The sequence below is a fragment of the Monodelphis domestica genome, chromosome 6 (genome assembly GCF_027887165.1).
Source record: "Monodelphis domestica isolate mMonDom1 chromosome 6, mMonDom1.pri, whole genome shotgun sequence".
NCBI lineage: Eukaryota > Metazoa > Chordata > Mammalia > Didelphimorphia > Didelphidae > Monodelphis > Monodelphis domestica.
The window spans coordinates 58,001,376-58,015,421 of NC_077232.1; the positions used below are offsets into that span (position 1 = coordinate 58,001,376).

A 14,046-nucleotide genomic window follows, 5' to 3' on the forward strand; every position below is an offset into this window, starting at 1 on the left:
AGAGCACACAAGGATGAACTGGACCAGTTCAAAAAAAGACAGAAAGCCCAAGAGAAGGGCAATCAACGCTGCATGTATCATACCACATCGCCATTATTTGATTAATTTGATTTTGTTTCTATTGGATTCACTAGCTGCAATGATTGCAGACCATGGCCAACCCATTCTTATCACACGCCATTTTGTGCTGGTTGCTCTTGTACGTTCTCACTTTACCAATAATCAGGACTGCCCAAAAGAGGAGTTGGCTAAGTAGTGGGCAGCCCATCACTAGGGATCTTCAAATAAGTCAATGGTTGCATATCAGATGTGTTGTAATAGGGATTCCTAGAGGATTTGAGGCAGAATCCTCATTCTGTGTATATTTACACTCTCCCCGCCCATCAAAAGAATGAGGATTCAAGTTTTGGTGTGTGGCCTTTGTGCAGATGGAAATTTTGCCACACCTGAGCTACATTCCCAGCATCCTTTCAAGTTATGTCCTCATTTTACATAAGGAGGCTTGGGAGATAAATTTGACAGAGACCCACGCTGTGCTGCAGGGCTCTTTTTTCAGAGCTTGTGCTTGTTGGCAAAGTGCCGCAAGGGTGAGTCTCTGGCTCTCTTTGCTCTGCTCACTTGACTGAAAGAACCTTTTTTTCTTTTCCTTCTCTTTTGATTTATTATTAAAAATCCTGTATATTTTTAAATATGAGGAGTATTTATTCATTTATGGAAATAGAGGAGGAGGAGGAAATATGAAGTCAATTCTCTGAAGTTCACCATTCTAATTGAAAAGTTTTCACTGGGAAAAATAGCATAAGCATGGATTAAAAAAAAAACATGAGATACTCTGAGTCATGGAAAGCAATATTACTTTCTGTTGGTCACAAATATTATTTGCCACTTGATTCCTGAAAGATGTTAATTCTGCTTTTCAAAAGAGCATTTTGGCTTTAAACTTATCAAATTTAATTTATTATAATATTATATATACAATATAATTTTCATTAATTTTATATATTCGTATATTTATTATACAATATAAATTTATTAAATTTAATTCATTCTAATATATTGTATAATATATAATATTATAATAATTTATTAAAATTACAATTAAATTCCAACTCCTTTATAACTGCAGGCAACAAAAAACTCCACACAAAGGCCTCTGAACACCGCAGCACAGAGATGATTAGAGTCCTCTCTCAAACCATTTAAAATCAGCTTTAAAAGCCATTAGAGAACGGCTTAAGACTGGTTATGCAATCAGTTTTCACTACATTGGATTGAAGTAGTTGGGAAAGGCTCCATAGAAGGGGATTTGGGTGTTTCATGGATAGATAGGATTTGGATATAAAAAGAATGGGAAAAGGATTTTGATCATGGAAGAGTGCATGGTTGTTGGGAGTGACTAAACAGACTAACCTGGAGAAAGGTGTGGGTCCAAAGCAGCTGGGTTTAATAGGCTGAGTAGGTTGGACAGGGCTTCGAAGGCTGAGACATTTCTGCTGAAGGCAGGAGATGGAGCCATCGGAAGTTTTGGAACAGAGAAATGATAGGAAATAGGAAAAGTCATAGCAATAGCTTTCAGTATCAGTTGGACAGGGAAAATACTGGAAGTAGGGAGACCTGCTTAAAGGCTATCATAGTAGGATAGATTTAGAGTGATAAAAAGCCTCAATGAAGACATTAGCAAAAGATAGAGGCAGTCTGACTGTGGAAAAGTGCCTCCAAGACCCTCACTTCCGACAGCATCATTGACCACTATTGGGATTTTTTTCTTTGAAGCCAATACTGCTCCTTGTTATCCTTCTGGGGTATCTGAGAAGAGTAAATGCAAGATTAAGGTGTCAGAATTAAAGACTAACACATCACCTAGTCCTGAGCTGAAACCTAGAAGCAATGACCCCTAGAGGGTCTCCAGGATTCCATGACCTCTGGAGGCCAGGAGTCCGTTGAAGGCTGTTGGGAGTTGTCACTAAGATGGAAGCCATAGAGGCACAAAAAGAAGAGCAATTATTAAAAATCAAGGTATGAGATGGACTTCCCACCTTGAAGAAATATCCCCAAATCCCTCGACAATCCCACCTCTACCCTTTCCAAATCTTAACCCAAGCCAACTTCTTAATAAGCCCTTTCTCCAGCTGCCCCTCAAATCTCACCAGCTCCCCAAATCATTCTCCTGACTCCTAATTGATGGCCCCTTAAACATCAAGGTATGGTGGACTTCCCATCTTGGAGAAATATCCCCAAATCCCTCGACAATCCCACCTCTACCCTTTCCAAATCTTTAACTCAAGATAACTTCTTAAGCCATTTCTCTGGGTGCCCCTCAAATCTCACCAGCTCCCCAAATCATTCTTCTGACTCCTTCTAGTTGATGGCCCCTTAAACATCAAGGTATGGTGGACTTCCCATCTTGGAGAAATATCCCCAAATCCCCTGACAACCCCACCTCTACCCTTTCCAAATCTTTATCCCAAGCCAACTTCTTAAACCATTTCTCTGGGTGCCCCTCAAATCTCACCAGCTCCCCAAATCATTCTCCCGACTCCTAATTGATTCCCCCCTCCAATTTCTCCCCCAAATCACTCTTCCTAGACTGACTCCAAGTATATTTTCCATCTCTCACCAAATCTTTTGTCCCCGCAGAAGTTTAGAAATAAGTTTCCAGTTTCTGGGATCATCTTATTGATCATTAAATGGCTAGACAATACCAGCTTCTCTGAATTGTACGGTACGTATCTGCCCACTACCTCTTCCAAACCCCAACTTGTCTACAGCCAGTGTCCCCCATATTCCCTCAAAACACTGGTTTCCTAACACCTTTATACATTCAGACTTCAGGGCCACTATAAGCCTGTGATGAACATTTTGGTCTCACATACACTTATGTCCTATATATGTCCTATCAACATTTAGGATTGATGGACACTGACCCAGGGGTTCTTAACCCAAAAGGGTCTGTGACAACATTGGTTGTGTCTAATAATGTATCTCCAGTTATTCTGCACCTACAGATGGTAATCTGTAATAATAATTATTAATAATATAATAATAATAATCTCTTTCTACCAAGAGGTGGGAAGCATCATCAATCTTCTGGAATTCTAATTGCTTGTGTCTAACTATGTCTCCCATTATTCTGCACTTATAGACCATCCCTTTCTACCAAGAGGTGGGAAGCATGCCATCATCATCAGTCTTCTGGAATTACAAATGGTCATTGTATGGATTAGAATCCTTCTGTTTTTCATAGATCACGTATACAACTATAACATTGTAGTTTTTTTTAAACATTGCTAAATCTAATTTCTTTCATGCTGTTTTCTTTATTTTAATTTTTCTTGGTTAAATATAAAATCAATTTATAACATTTTTTTTTGGTAATTTTGAGTTCCAAATTCTATTCCTCCCTCTTCTCCCCCTCTCAATATGGCAACCAATTTGACCTAGGTAATACGTGTATATTCATGCAAAACATATTTCCATATTACTCATGCTATGAAAGAAAATGTGAACCAAAAATAAACAAGAGAAATAAAGCTTTTAAGAAGTATGTTTTATTCTGCACTCAAATTCCATCAGTTCTTTCTTGGAGTTGAATAGCAGTTTTCATCATAAGTCCTTTTGAATAGTCTTGGATCATTGTATTGCTGAGAATAGCTAAGACAATCATTGTACAATATTTTTGTTACTGTGTACAATGTTCAACTGGTTCTACTCATTTCATTCTGCATCAGTTTATGTAAGTCTTTATAGGTTTTTCTGAGAGCATCATGTTCATTTATTATAGAACTATAGTATTCCATCCTAATCATATTCCACAACTTGTTCAGCCATTCCAAAATTGATGAGCATCCCCTCAATATTCAATTCTTTGCCACAATGAAAAGAGCTGCAAAAATACTTTACTTTTTCTTTTTGTTTATCTGTTTGGCATACAGACCTAGAAGTAGCATCACTAGGTCAATGAGTATGCATTATTTTATAGCTTTTAGAGCATAGTTTAAAATTGCTTTCCAGAAAGGTTCGCAACTCCAACAATGCTTTAGTGTCTCAATTATCCCACATTCCCTCAAACACTAGTGATTTTATTTTTCTGTTATATTAGCCAGTCTGATAGGTGTGGGATGTTACCTCAAAGTTGTTTTCATTTGCATTTCTCTAATGCAAAGCGATATAGAGCAAGAGTGATTTAGAGCATTTTTTTTTTCATGCAACCATAGGAAGCTTTGATTATTTTGTCTGAGAACTATCTGTTCATATGCTTTGTCCATTTATCAATTTGGGAATGACTTAAATTCATATAAATTTGACTTGGTTCTCTATATATTTGAAAGTTGAGGCCTTTGTCAGAGAAGCTTGCAAGAACATTTATGATTAGTAATTGTGTATTTCCCTCCATCCAGTCCCCCTCCATTTATTCTACTTTCTTTCCTTTCACCCTGTTCATCCCTTCAAAGTGTTTTCCTTCTGTCTACCACCTCCCCTAGTTTGTCTGCTATTTATTAGTGCCCTCCTCTTTCTCTTATCCCCTTCCTTTCTTACTTTCCTATAGGGTAAGATAGATTTCTATAACCAACTGAGTTTGTATGTTATTTCCCTTTTGAGCCAATTCCAATGAAAGTAAGATTCAAGCTTTCTCTCCCACTTCACCCTGCATCTTCCCATCCATTGTATAAGCTATTTTGTGTCTCCTTTTTATGAGAAAATTTACTTTATTCTACCTCTTCCTTCCCCCAATGCATTCCTCTTTCTCACTTCTTAGTTTTATTTTAATTTTAAATATTATCCCATCATCTCTAATTCACACCTGTTTCCTATGTCTATGTATACTCCTAATTCCCTTAATAATGATAAAGTTAACAGGAGTTAAAAGTATCTTTCAATATAGGAATATAAACAGTGTTAACCATATCAAGTCCATTATAATTTCTCTTTCCTGTTTACCTTTTTATGCTTTGCTAGAGTCTTGTATTTTAAAGTCAAATTTCCTCTTCCAGCTCTGGTCTTTTCATTAGAAATGTTTGAAAATCTTCAGTTTCATTAATGTTTCTTTTTTAAAAAGGACAGAAGGGTCCTTCAAATACTTCTACCCCCTCATCTTACCCTATAAACATTGACTCTGTGAACACTGAAGTCTTTTTTTAATTTGAAATTTTTTATTTAATTAATTTAGAATATTTTTCCATGGTTACATGATTCATATTCTTTCCTTCTCCTCCCTCCTGTAGACAATGAGCAGTTCCACTGGGTTTTACATGTGTCTGATCAAGATCTATTTCCATTTAATTGATATTTGCACTAGGGTCATCATTTAGAGTCTACATCCCCAATCATATCCCCATTGACCCATGTGATCAAGAAGTTGTTTTTCTTCTGTGTTTCCGCTCCCACCGTTCTTTCTCTGGATGTGGAGAGTGTTTTTTTCTTATAAGTCCCTCAGAAGGAACACTGAAGCCTTGAGACAATGACTCTGTGGGTCCTTTGCCTTTCTACACACACTGCCCCCATGGACAAAGGTTCACTATTGAACTTTCCAAGGACTCTCCTCTGCCCTATGCATTGTTTCTTAAGGCTGTCTCTTCATAGCATTCTCTCCTGTCTCCTCTCAAGTCCCTCAATGGGGTTGTGAAACTCCCTCAACCTACTCTCTCTCTCTCTCCCCAGGTTTACTCAAAAAAAATTTTTTCTCTCATTTCAATTTCTCCACGGAATATGGCAACTCCCTGGATCTCATGTTCCACTGTTGTCTGACTAGCATGGCTTTGATTAGTTCCATCATCACAGACTCCTGCCTGGGAAAATTCAAGTAAGAAAAATATTTTCCTCTCTTCTCAGTGTAAGTGAAGGACCAAGGGGACCAGGATTTTTAGCAGCCTCTCTGGGTTCCCTGCCTCACACTGTTATTGTAAGGATCAAACAGTAACGTGTGTGTGTGTGTGTGTGTGTGTGTGTGTGTGTGTGTGTGTGTGTGTGTGTGTTAGAGTTTTATTAAGGGAAAAGGATTGTACAGATTTTAAGGTTTCCAGGTCTGAAACTATCACCGTGCATCTTCATGTGCTTGTGAATTTTTGGCCATGTGAAAGTCTTTGTGTGTAGCTGTGTATGTTGATGTGGGTACATCTTCATAGATGCTTTTTGGGCATTTGGGTCTGTGAATGTCATATGTTCATGCATGCATCTTCTTCTGTTCGGGTCTCTACTTACTTGATGCTGGGAAGGATGAGACGGAGACTCTTGAGGAGATCTGAATCCGCTACTATTTGTGTGCAAAGGAATCGATGACAAATGGAGCTGTTCCCACCACTGATGTACATTTGTAAACCTTTGTGTGTATGTCTATTTGCATGTTTAATTCTTTGTGTGGGTCTCGGAACCACATCCATGTCCATGCTGGGTGAGTCTCTGTATGTCTGTCTCCATCCCATGTCTGGAAAGTTGCTGTGAGGGATTCTATGGGTGAATGGGGACCGGTGTGCCTCTCCGTGTATCTCCCGTCTTTCTGTGTGTGTGTGCATGTAAGCGACGAACACCTACTAAGGAGAAAGCTTTGATCTGCCCACCGAACCACGATTCTCAATGAGATGAGGGTATCAAAAAAGAAGAGAGCAGGACAAGACAGCTCGATAGAGAGTCCTGCAAGAGGATGGAGATGAAGGAAAACTTGTCTCTCAGGGAGATAAAGGGCTCTGGCTGGACCAAGGGGTTACTTCATTGTCATAGCCAGAGAATTCCTGCCAGAAGACACATTTATGTCCATGTGAGTCACCCCCTTTTACCTGTTGTCCGGGGCTCTCCCCACAAACAAAGCATTGGTGAGCCCCGTGACAGAAACATGGGCTGCTTGTTAGAGAGGATTCTGTTAGGCTGTAATTCGTAGCTCTGTTGCTGGCCACAAGAAAGGAATATGATTGTAAAAGAACTGGATCTAGATCCCCTGTAGCCAAACCACCATTATAGGAGTAGCAGAAATCAGAGCTTGTTAAGGAAAGATTATATCCAATTATGAGCCTTTTGAGGAATAATAACAATATTCCAACCATGGCGGAATGACGTAAGACCGTCCTATCTGCTACTGGAGCTGTCCCAAGGAGACTTTCAGGGATGCGGCAGCAACTGAGCTCCTCCATCTCAAAATTCTTCCTGAATTAAGGGGAGCCTTCCCAGTCACCTTTGTAACATCTTACAGAAGAGGAAATACGAAGGGATGCTAGCAGAATCACTTCTTTTCTGCAGACTCTTTCTACTGTGCTATTTTACAAAAAGATAACTGTGATCATAATAGTGACTTACACATTGAATGGAAGAAGGTTAGGCTTGTTCCACTTGGTTCTTTCTCCTTTTTGCTTTTTCTCTCTTTCTCCCCCAGCTCTCTTGCTCTTTCTCCGACCTCTCAATGTGTCACACTCCATGCTGAGCTCTTCTCCTTTTGGTCAGTCTCTGAAGGTCTTAATGATTCTCTTTTCCTCTAGCGCCCTGATCCTGAGCCAGGTGCTGTTGTTAACGGGTTACTCCATTGTCATAGCCAGAGAATTCCTGCCAGAAGACACATTTATGTCCATGTGAGTCATCCCCTTTTACCTGTATGCTTTTATACATTGCTATATGTATATATATGTATATTATATATACACACGAGAGAGTGGGGAGTCAGGCTTGAGCCCAGGCTGTCCCTATGTCCATCTGCAGCAGTGGGGAGCTCTCAGGCATGGCATTTTTGTGTCTGTGTCATCAGGGGTGACTATGTACTCATGAGGGAGCTCTTAAGTGCCTCTGTCCCCTTCTTTTCTCTAGGTTCCTTCTGGTTACTGGTTTGCTCCTGGTGGCTTCTTCTACTGGAGTCAAGTTGCCTTGTTTTATGTGTTTAGCCGGGGACCAATTTCAAGAAAACCAGGTATATATGTATATATATGTGCAGAGTGGTAGGGTGTCTCCTGTGTGTTAGCCCATCCCATCCTCCTCCAGGGACCACAGCATCAGAGCAGCGGAGAATTCAAGATGAAAAGGACCTCATGGGTCATCTCGGCTGACATTTTCTAGATAAGGGAACTGAGATTCACAATACTTGTTCAAAGTTGGGCTATGATCACATTTCCTTCACTTCTTCCTCCACATTTGCTGCTCATTCTTTAGCTTTGCAAGAAGCCATCATTTACCCGCAGGAAATAAAATTCAATCTGAGGGTTTTGTTTTGTTTTTAATCCTTTCCTTCCATCTTAGAATCAATACTGTGTATTGGTTCCAAGGTAGAAGAGTCGTAAAGGCTAAGCCAGGAGGGTTAAGTGACTTGCTCAGGGTCACACAGGTAGGAAATGTCTGAGGCCAAATTTGAACCCAGGATCTCCCATCTTCAGGCCTGGCTCTCTACCCAGGAAGCCCTCTATCTGCTCAAATCTGAGGGTTTTTAAAAATGATCTTTTTTTGAAGTATATTTAAAAATCTATTGTTATCTTTTAGAAGCGGGCCACATTCAATGCTCTGGGGCTTGATGTAGGGTCTGTATTTATTATGCTGTCCTGAATTTGCTCTTTTAAAAACTAGAAACACATAATCAATTCTGTAGAAAATGTCTTTGACCAGTATTCCCCCAGCTCCCAATCCATGTCTAAATGGATTTCCCATAGAATAGGCATGCCCAGAAAATGGACATTTTGTGAAGAGTCTAACTTTGTCCATTTAGGTCATTTGAACCTTCTTCACTGTAAACTTCATCAGGGAGGGTCTACATCTTGTCTAAATTCTGTATCTCTCCCCACCACCCAACACAGAATTTTGCACATAGTAGGTGATCTACAAATACTGGGTTGAATTGAATAAATCAGATTGAATTTACTTGAGCCAAATAGAACTACAGAGGGAATACAGCTGAAAACACACAAACACACAGAGGAATTTCAAAGGAAAGAAAGTTGTTGAATGACAGCAGCTGAGCAAATAAGAGACAGTGAGAGGCAAAGAGTAGGCTATGGAATTAATGGTAACAATAAGTAAGCAATGATGCAAGATGGGATCTGAGGAGGCAAAGATTAGCATGTCAATAACTCTGGAATTCTAATTGTCAAAGATGTATTCATCCTTGACATGGACCTTACAAACATATGCACTGTCCTCCCAGCCCTTGCACCAAGAGTTAGTTACCAGCTGGTGGGCTACCTTGCAGTGCTCAGGTTTTATAATTCTCTGGCAGATGTCCATGGTGTTTCTTGCAGATAGAGTACTAGGCGGTCAGAAGGACTTAAATTCAAATCCAGCCTCAGATACTTAGCAACTGTGTGACCCTGAACAAGTCACTTAACTCCTGTTTGCCCCAGTTTCCTCATATGTAAAATTGGGCTAATAATCTACCTCCCAGAGTAAGCAATTTGGCTCCGGCTTTAAATTCCCCTTATCTGACATGATGGATTTTACTCATGGTTGTTCTACTATCATAAACTGTTTTGAATAATACATAAAGAATAAGAGAAGTAGTATTGTGGGAAGATGGCAGAGTAGGACATGAATCTTCCTTTGGCCTCTTAATACCCTCCCCCAAACAACAACAAAAATTCCATAGAATCAATGCTAAAAGTGGTAAAAACAGAAGTCACTGTTACTTATAGAAATGCAAAACAAAACAACTCTGAGATGTTACCTCATACCCATCAGCCTGGCTAAAATAACAAAAGGGCAGAGTGAAAAATATTGGAGGGGATGTGGAAAAATGGGGACACTAATGCACTGTTGGTGTAGTTGTAAACAGATTCAACTATTTTGGTAGACTACTGCTGGTTCTATTTCCAAAGGAGATGAAGGAAAGAGGAAAAGAACCCATGTGTTCCAAAATATTTTAGCAGTTCTTTTGGTGGTGGCAAAGAATTGGAAACTGAGAGGATGCCCATCAATTAGGAAATGGCAAATTGTAGTGGAATGCTATTGCACCATCAGAAACAATAAACAGACTGATTTTTTTTTAAACTTGGGGGAAAATACATGAGACAATGAAAAATGAAATGAATAGAACTAGGAGAACAATATACACAGTCAGGGAATTAATATTGGAAGAATAAACTCTGTTGCCTCTAGAAAATGAGCAGAAAGGCAAAACATGAAAGATATAATTTATATATACTTGCTGCTATTCCAGACAATATCTTTTGTGGTGCAGGGACGGTGGAGAGAAGATGGGACATTTGTGGACAGGATTTATTATGTAGATATGAAGAAAAGCAAGCTAAACATATAGGAAATGTGTGCATTTATTTGTGTACTATCTTTTTCTTTGCATATGGAAATGCTTGTTTTGCTTGGTTTTATAAAATTTGCAATAAATAAACATAAAAAAGAATAGGAGAAGTTAACAGTCTCTAGATAGTCCCCTAACATTATAACTACTTTTATATAGTTCTCTTTGGTAAGTCCTAAAACCAGTATGTAGAGACGCTGGGGCTGCTTTAGAGCAGAGGGAACTGTCTGTCCCCTTAGAGGGTTTGTGGTTTAAAGAGGGTCACTAAGTAAGGTATCTTGGCAAAGGAAACTTGGCTAGAGATCAGTTGGATCCAGTAACATGGTAGAGTATTATTTTTTCTGCCCTGAGTATCAAGTACTGTTATACCCACAGACTTAGGACATAATAGTTTGTAGCCTACACCTGATACCACATAAGTGGACAAAAGCAATCTTTGCATCAACTATTTATGAAAAAAATGTTAATTCTAAGATATATAAGCTACTGAAACACGTGCAGAAGGCCATGTGTTCATTCCCCCATATATGAGTGGTCAAAGGAGAACACTTTGCAAAAGAGGAATCACAATCAACTAACTATATGAAAAAATGTTCTAAATGGCCAATACTAAAATCAAACAATTTGGAGATTCCATCATATGCCCTTCAAATAAGCAAAGATGTTAAAAGATGAATACAGCAAAGGCTGGTGGAACTATGGACAGATAGACACACAAATACCCTGGTTAAGCTAAGAATTTGTCATAACATTCTGGAAACTAGTAAAAATTTAGTGTTCTCTGATGTCATTGAGCATGATTATTTTGTTGATTTTAGGTAAAAGAAAGGAACATGATGTTCTCCTTCTTATTCCTGTCTATATCCTTTGGGGAAATATTTGCCACATTCTTAGTCCCTCTAATTAAAGGTCAGTGGTGATTCTAAGGAATGTAAAAATTGGGCAGAGGCCATAATGTACCACCGTTCTTCCCTTTTCTTCCCATAACACCCAGGGAAATGGATATTAATGGATTTTGTAGTAATTAGAATTTGTAGCTGCAAAGTTTCTAAGATTCACTAAGGATGGAGGGAAGAAGAGATTGCCCAAATTTTACAGACTTGGAAAGTGAAACACAGATATTAGATGGCAAATTAGCCACATTCTATTGCATAGGTATTTTTCCAGCTTGACCTGCCTAGAATAAATGATTCATTATCTTCCTTAGTCAACTTGTTCCTTAGTGAATCACATTAGAACCACAGAAGAAAGAAGGATGATGTGCAGAACTTTCAACTCCATTTTTCAGTCCTGGGTCAGCTCCACCTACAATTCTTCTTTCTTTAAGGATCACAGGGTGATAATTATAGAGTTAGAAGGTAACTTAGAAATTATTTAATTCAATTCTATCATTTTGAAAAATTCAGAAACTGAGACATAGAACAGCACCAAAAAAAGCTATTATTTTTATCTGAGTTATATCCAGGAATTGTGGCACTCGGGGCAAATTCATTTGAGTGTGGACTGAGCTCACCTTAAGAAAAGAAAAATCTCAGAATTCCACCTCAGGTCAGTATGCACCTTTCTTCCAGATATGCCCCTGGAGAAAGGTGTAGCAGAAACAACACAATAAGGTCCAGGCACAAAGAACATCTGACCTAGTTGCCCATGTCTGCAAGAAAGGGGATCCTGATTCCCAAACAGCATCTCCATGGCATGGCCAACAACAAGGCAAGGCCTTGTCCTTAAGCACTCCTAGCTCCCTGAAGGAAGTAGAAGGGTGGGTAAGAGGCAAGAAGGGAATATAAGATACCAAGGCTCAGAAGAGGGGCATGGTGATGTTAGCAAGTCTCTAGGCAGGGTGACCAGACCAAATGGCTCAACAATGGCAACCAAACTACCCAGTATAGGAATAGAGAGAAAAGGCACACAGCCCCTGAATGTCCTTTGACTTTAGGCAAAGTAGTCCAGTCATTTTGGTCATGCCCAACTCTTTGTGACACCATTTTGAGGTTTTCTCAGCAAAGATTCTGGAGTGGTGTGCCATTTCCTTCTTAGTTTGTTTTACAGATGATTCTCTAAGTGAGGTTCATACAGTAGGTAAGTTCTGTCTGAAGCCAGATTTGAACTTAGGAAGTGTAATCTTCCTGACTCGTGCCACTGGCACTCAATCAACTGCACGGCTTATCTGTCCTAGTTACCTGGCTACATACAACTCCCTGGAGCTTCCAATTAAAGTCTCTCTTCTCTTCAGTCCATTGCAGAATGAAAACACAATTCTTTGATTCTTCCCTACTTTTCTGTCCCTGAAATAAGCACCCACCTTATCCTTCAAAGTTTTCTAAGGATTTTTCCACAGAAAGCAATTTTTTTTAAATGGGGAGGAATATAGAATTTCAAGAAACCTTAAAGGATGTATTAAAGGATTAATACAAAATGTATTATCATTGGTATTCTGTGGGATGTTACTGTGGTCAAAATCTGATCATTTAAAAAAAATCTTTATGTCTTAGTAACTATGACAGAAGGGCAAGGGCTAGGTGAACAGGGTTAAATGGTTATTATTATTAATATCATAAACATAATAATTATAAATAATCTGAGACCAGATTTGAACCCAACTCCAGACCTGGCTCTCTAACCACTGTCCCCCCTAACTTCCTCTAAAATGTGATCTTTCTTAGCTCACTCTCCTTTGAAATTATATCTTCATCTATGTAAATGTGATCCAAGACCAAATTCTTTGTACCTACTGTGGTCCCAAGGATAGAAACCATAAGGAAGCATCCCAAATGGTCTTTCCCTCCTCCTCTTTTTCTCCTATACCCTGGCTTGATGCCTATTTCTCAGATGGTTTTCTTGTTCACAAAAGATGACACCAGTTCTTTACCTCTTGAACCCAACTGTCTTCAGCTCCATCCATTGATGGTATGAACAGGGCAAGGCAGCAGGGACCAGATGTCTTTCTCCTCTACCCTTTCCTGCCACCAGATCCTATTAGATCACATGTTCCTTAAACACTTGGGTAAAATGATATGAAACTAAAGATCTCCCTCCAGGAGAAGATGAACAAGGCCGATGGCCCTGTGAGAAATGAGGTAATAATGGTGATGCTGAACACTGGGTAACTTCTTGTCTCTTCCATTCCACAGATCTCGAGTGCTTCTCCAAAAACTGCTACTTGGTTTACCTTCTTGCCTCAACTTGCATTGAGATTTTTTGTATAGGTAGGCCGTGCTGGCATTGGTGGGAGGGCAAGGGACAGAGAGAGCAAACTGCTCTGGCAGCAGTCACGGGCGACTATGGGCCCATGGACCAAATGGGCTGGGCCACTGCAAACTTCTAGAGCCATCTAGATCTGACTGATAACTCCTACATCCTTGAAGTTAATGTGCTCCCTCCATTTGGCCATAGTCAAATAATATGATATTGAATGAAAATAATAATACAAATAGAAATGATATATGGGTGGCTGAGTGGTCTGTGGAATATAGTACTGGACCTGAAGTGAGGAAGTCTCCACTTCCTGGGTCCAAATCTGGGCTCAGACACTTACTAGCTATGTGTCCTGGGCAAATCACTTAGCCCCATTTGCCTCAATTTCCTCATATGTAAAACCAGTTGGAGAAAGAAATGGCAAATATCTTTGCCAAGAAAACTCCAAAAGGGGTTACAAAGAGTCAGACACAACTGGAAGATGCCTGAGTAACAAAGCATTAATATAGTGACCCCTGAGCTCTTTATAAATATCATTATTATCCCTTTTAATTCCACAAAATAACTCTTGGATGTAGGTGACACTTAGAAGAGTTTATAGATGAGAAACTGAGGCAGATAGAGGTTAAATGACTTGC

General features: G+C 39.4%; 1 protein-coding gene across 9 annotated transcripts in view; it reads left to right on the forward strand.

Annotated features, from left to right (window-relative positions):
• Positions 1–1,839: 1,839 nt before the first annotated feature.
• The window catches only part of LOC103101138 (solute carrier family 15 member 2-like), a 43,732-nt gene continuing 31,525 nt past the window's right edge, over positions 1,840–14,046 (forward strand). For 5 of the 9 annotated variants that reach the window (XM_007497137.3, XM_007497138.3, XM_007497139.3 and 2 more), the window contains exons 1-7: positions 1,856–2,016; positions 2,638–2,722; positions 5,659–5,800; positions 7,464–7,553; positions 7,786–7,885; positions 11,032–11,122; positions 13,345–13,419. In XM_007497137.3, the coding sequence (XP_007497199.1) occupies positions 1,969–2,016; positions 2,638–2,722; positions 5,659–5,800; positions 7,464–7,553; positions 7,786–7,885; positions 11,032–11,122; positions 13,345–13,419 (631 nt within the window). In that variant the 5' untranslated portion in view covers positions 1,856–1,968. Of the gene's footprint in view, positions 2,017–2,637; positions 2,723–5,658; positions 5,801–7,463; positions 7,554–7,785; positions 7,886–11,031; positions 11,123–13,344; positions 13,420–14,046 lie in introns of all 9 variants that reach the window. The other 4 variants (XR_008912773.1, XM_007497144.3, XM_007497141.3 and 1 more) reach the window with 3 other exon arrangements.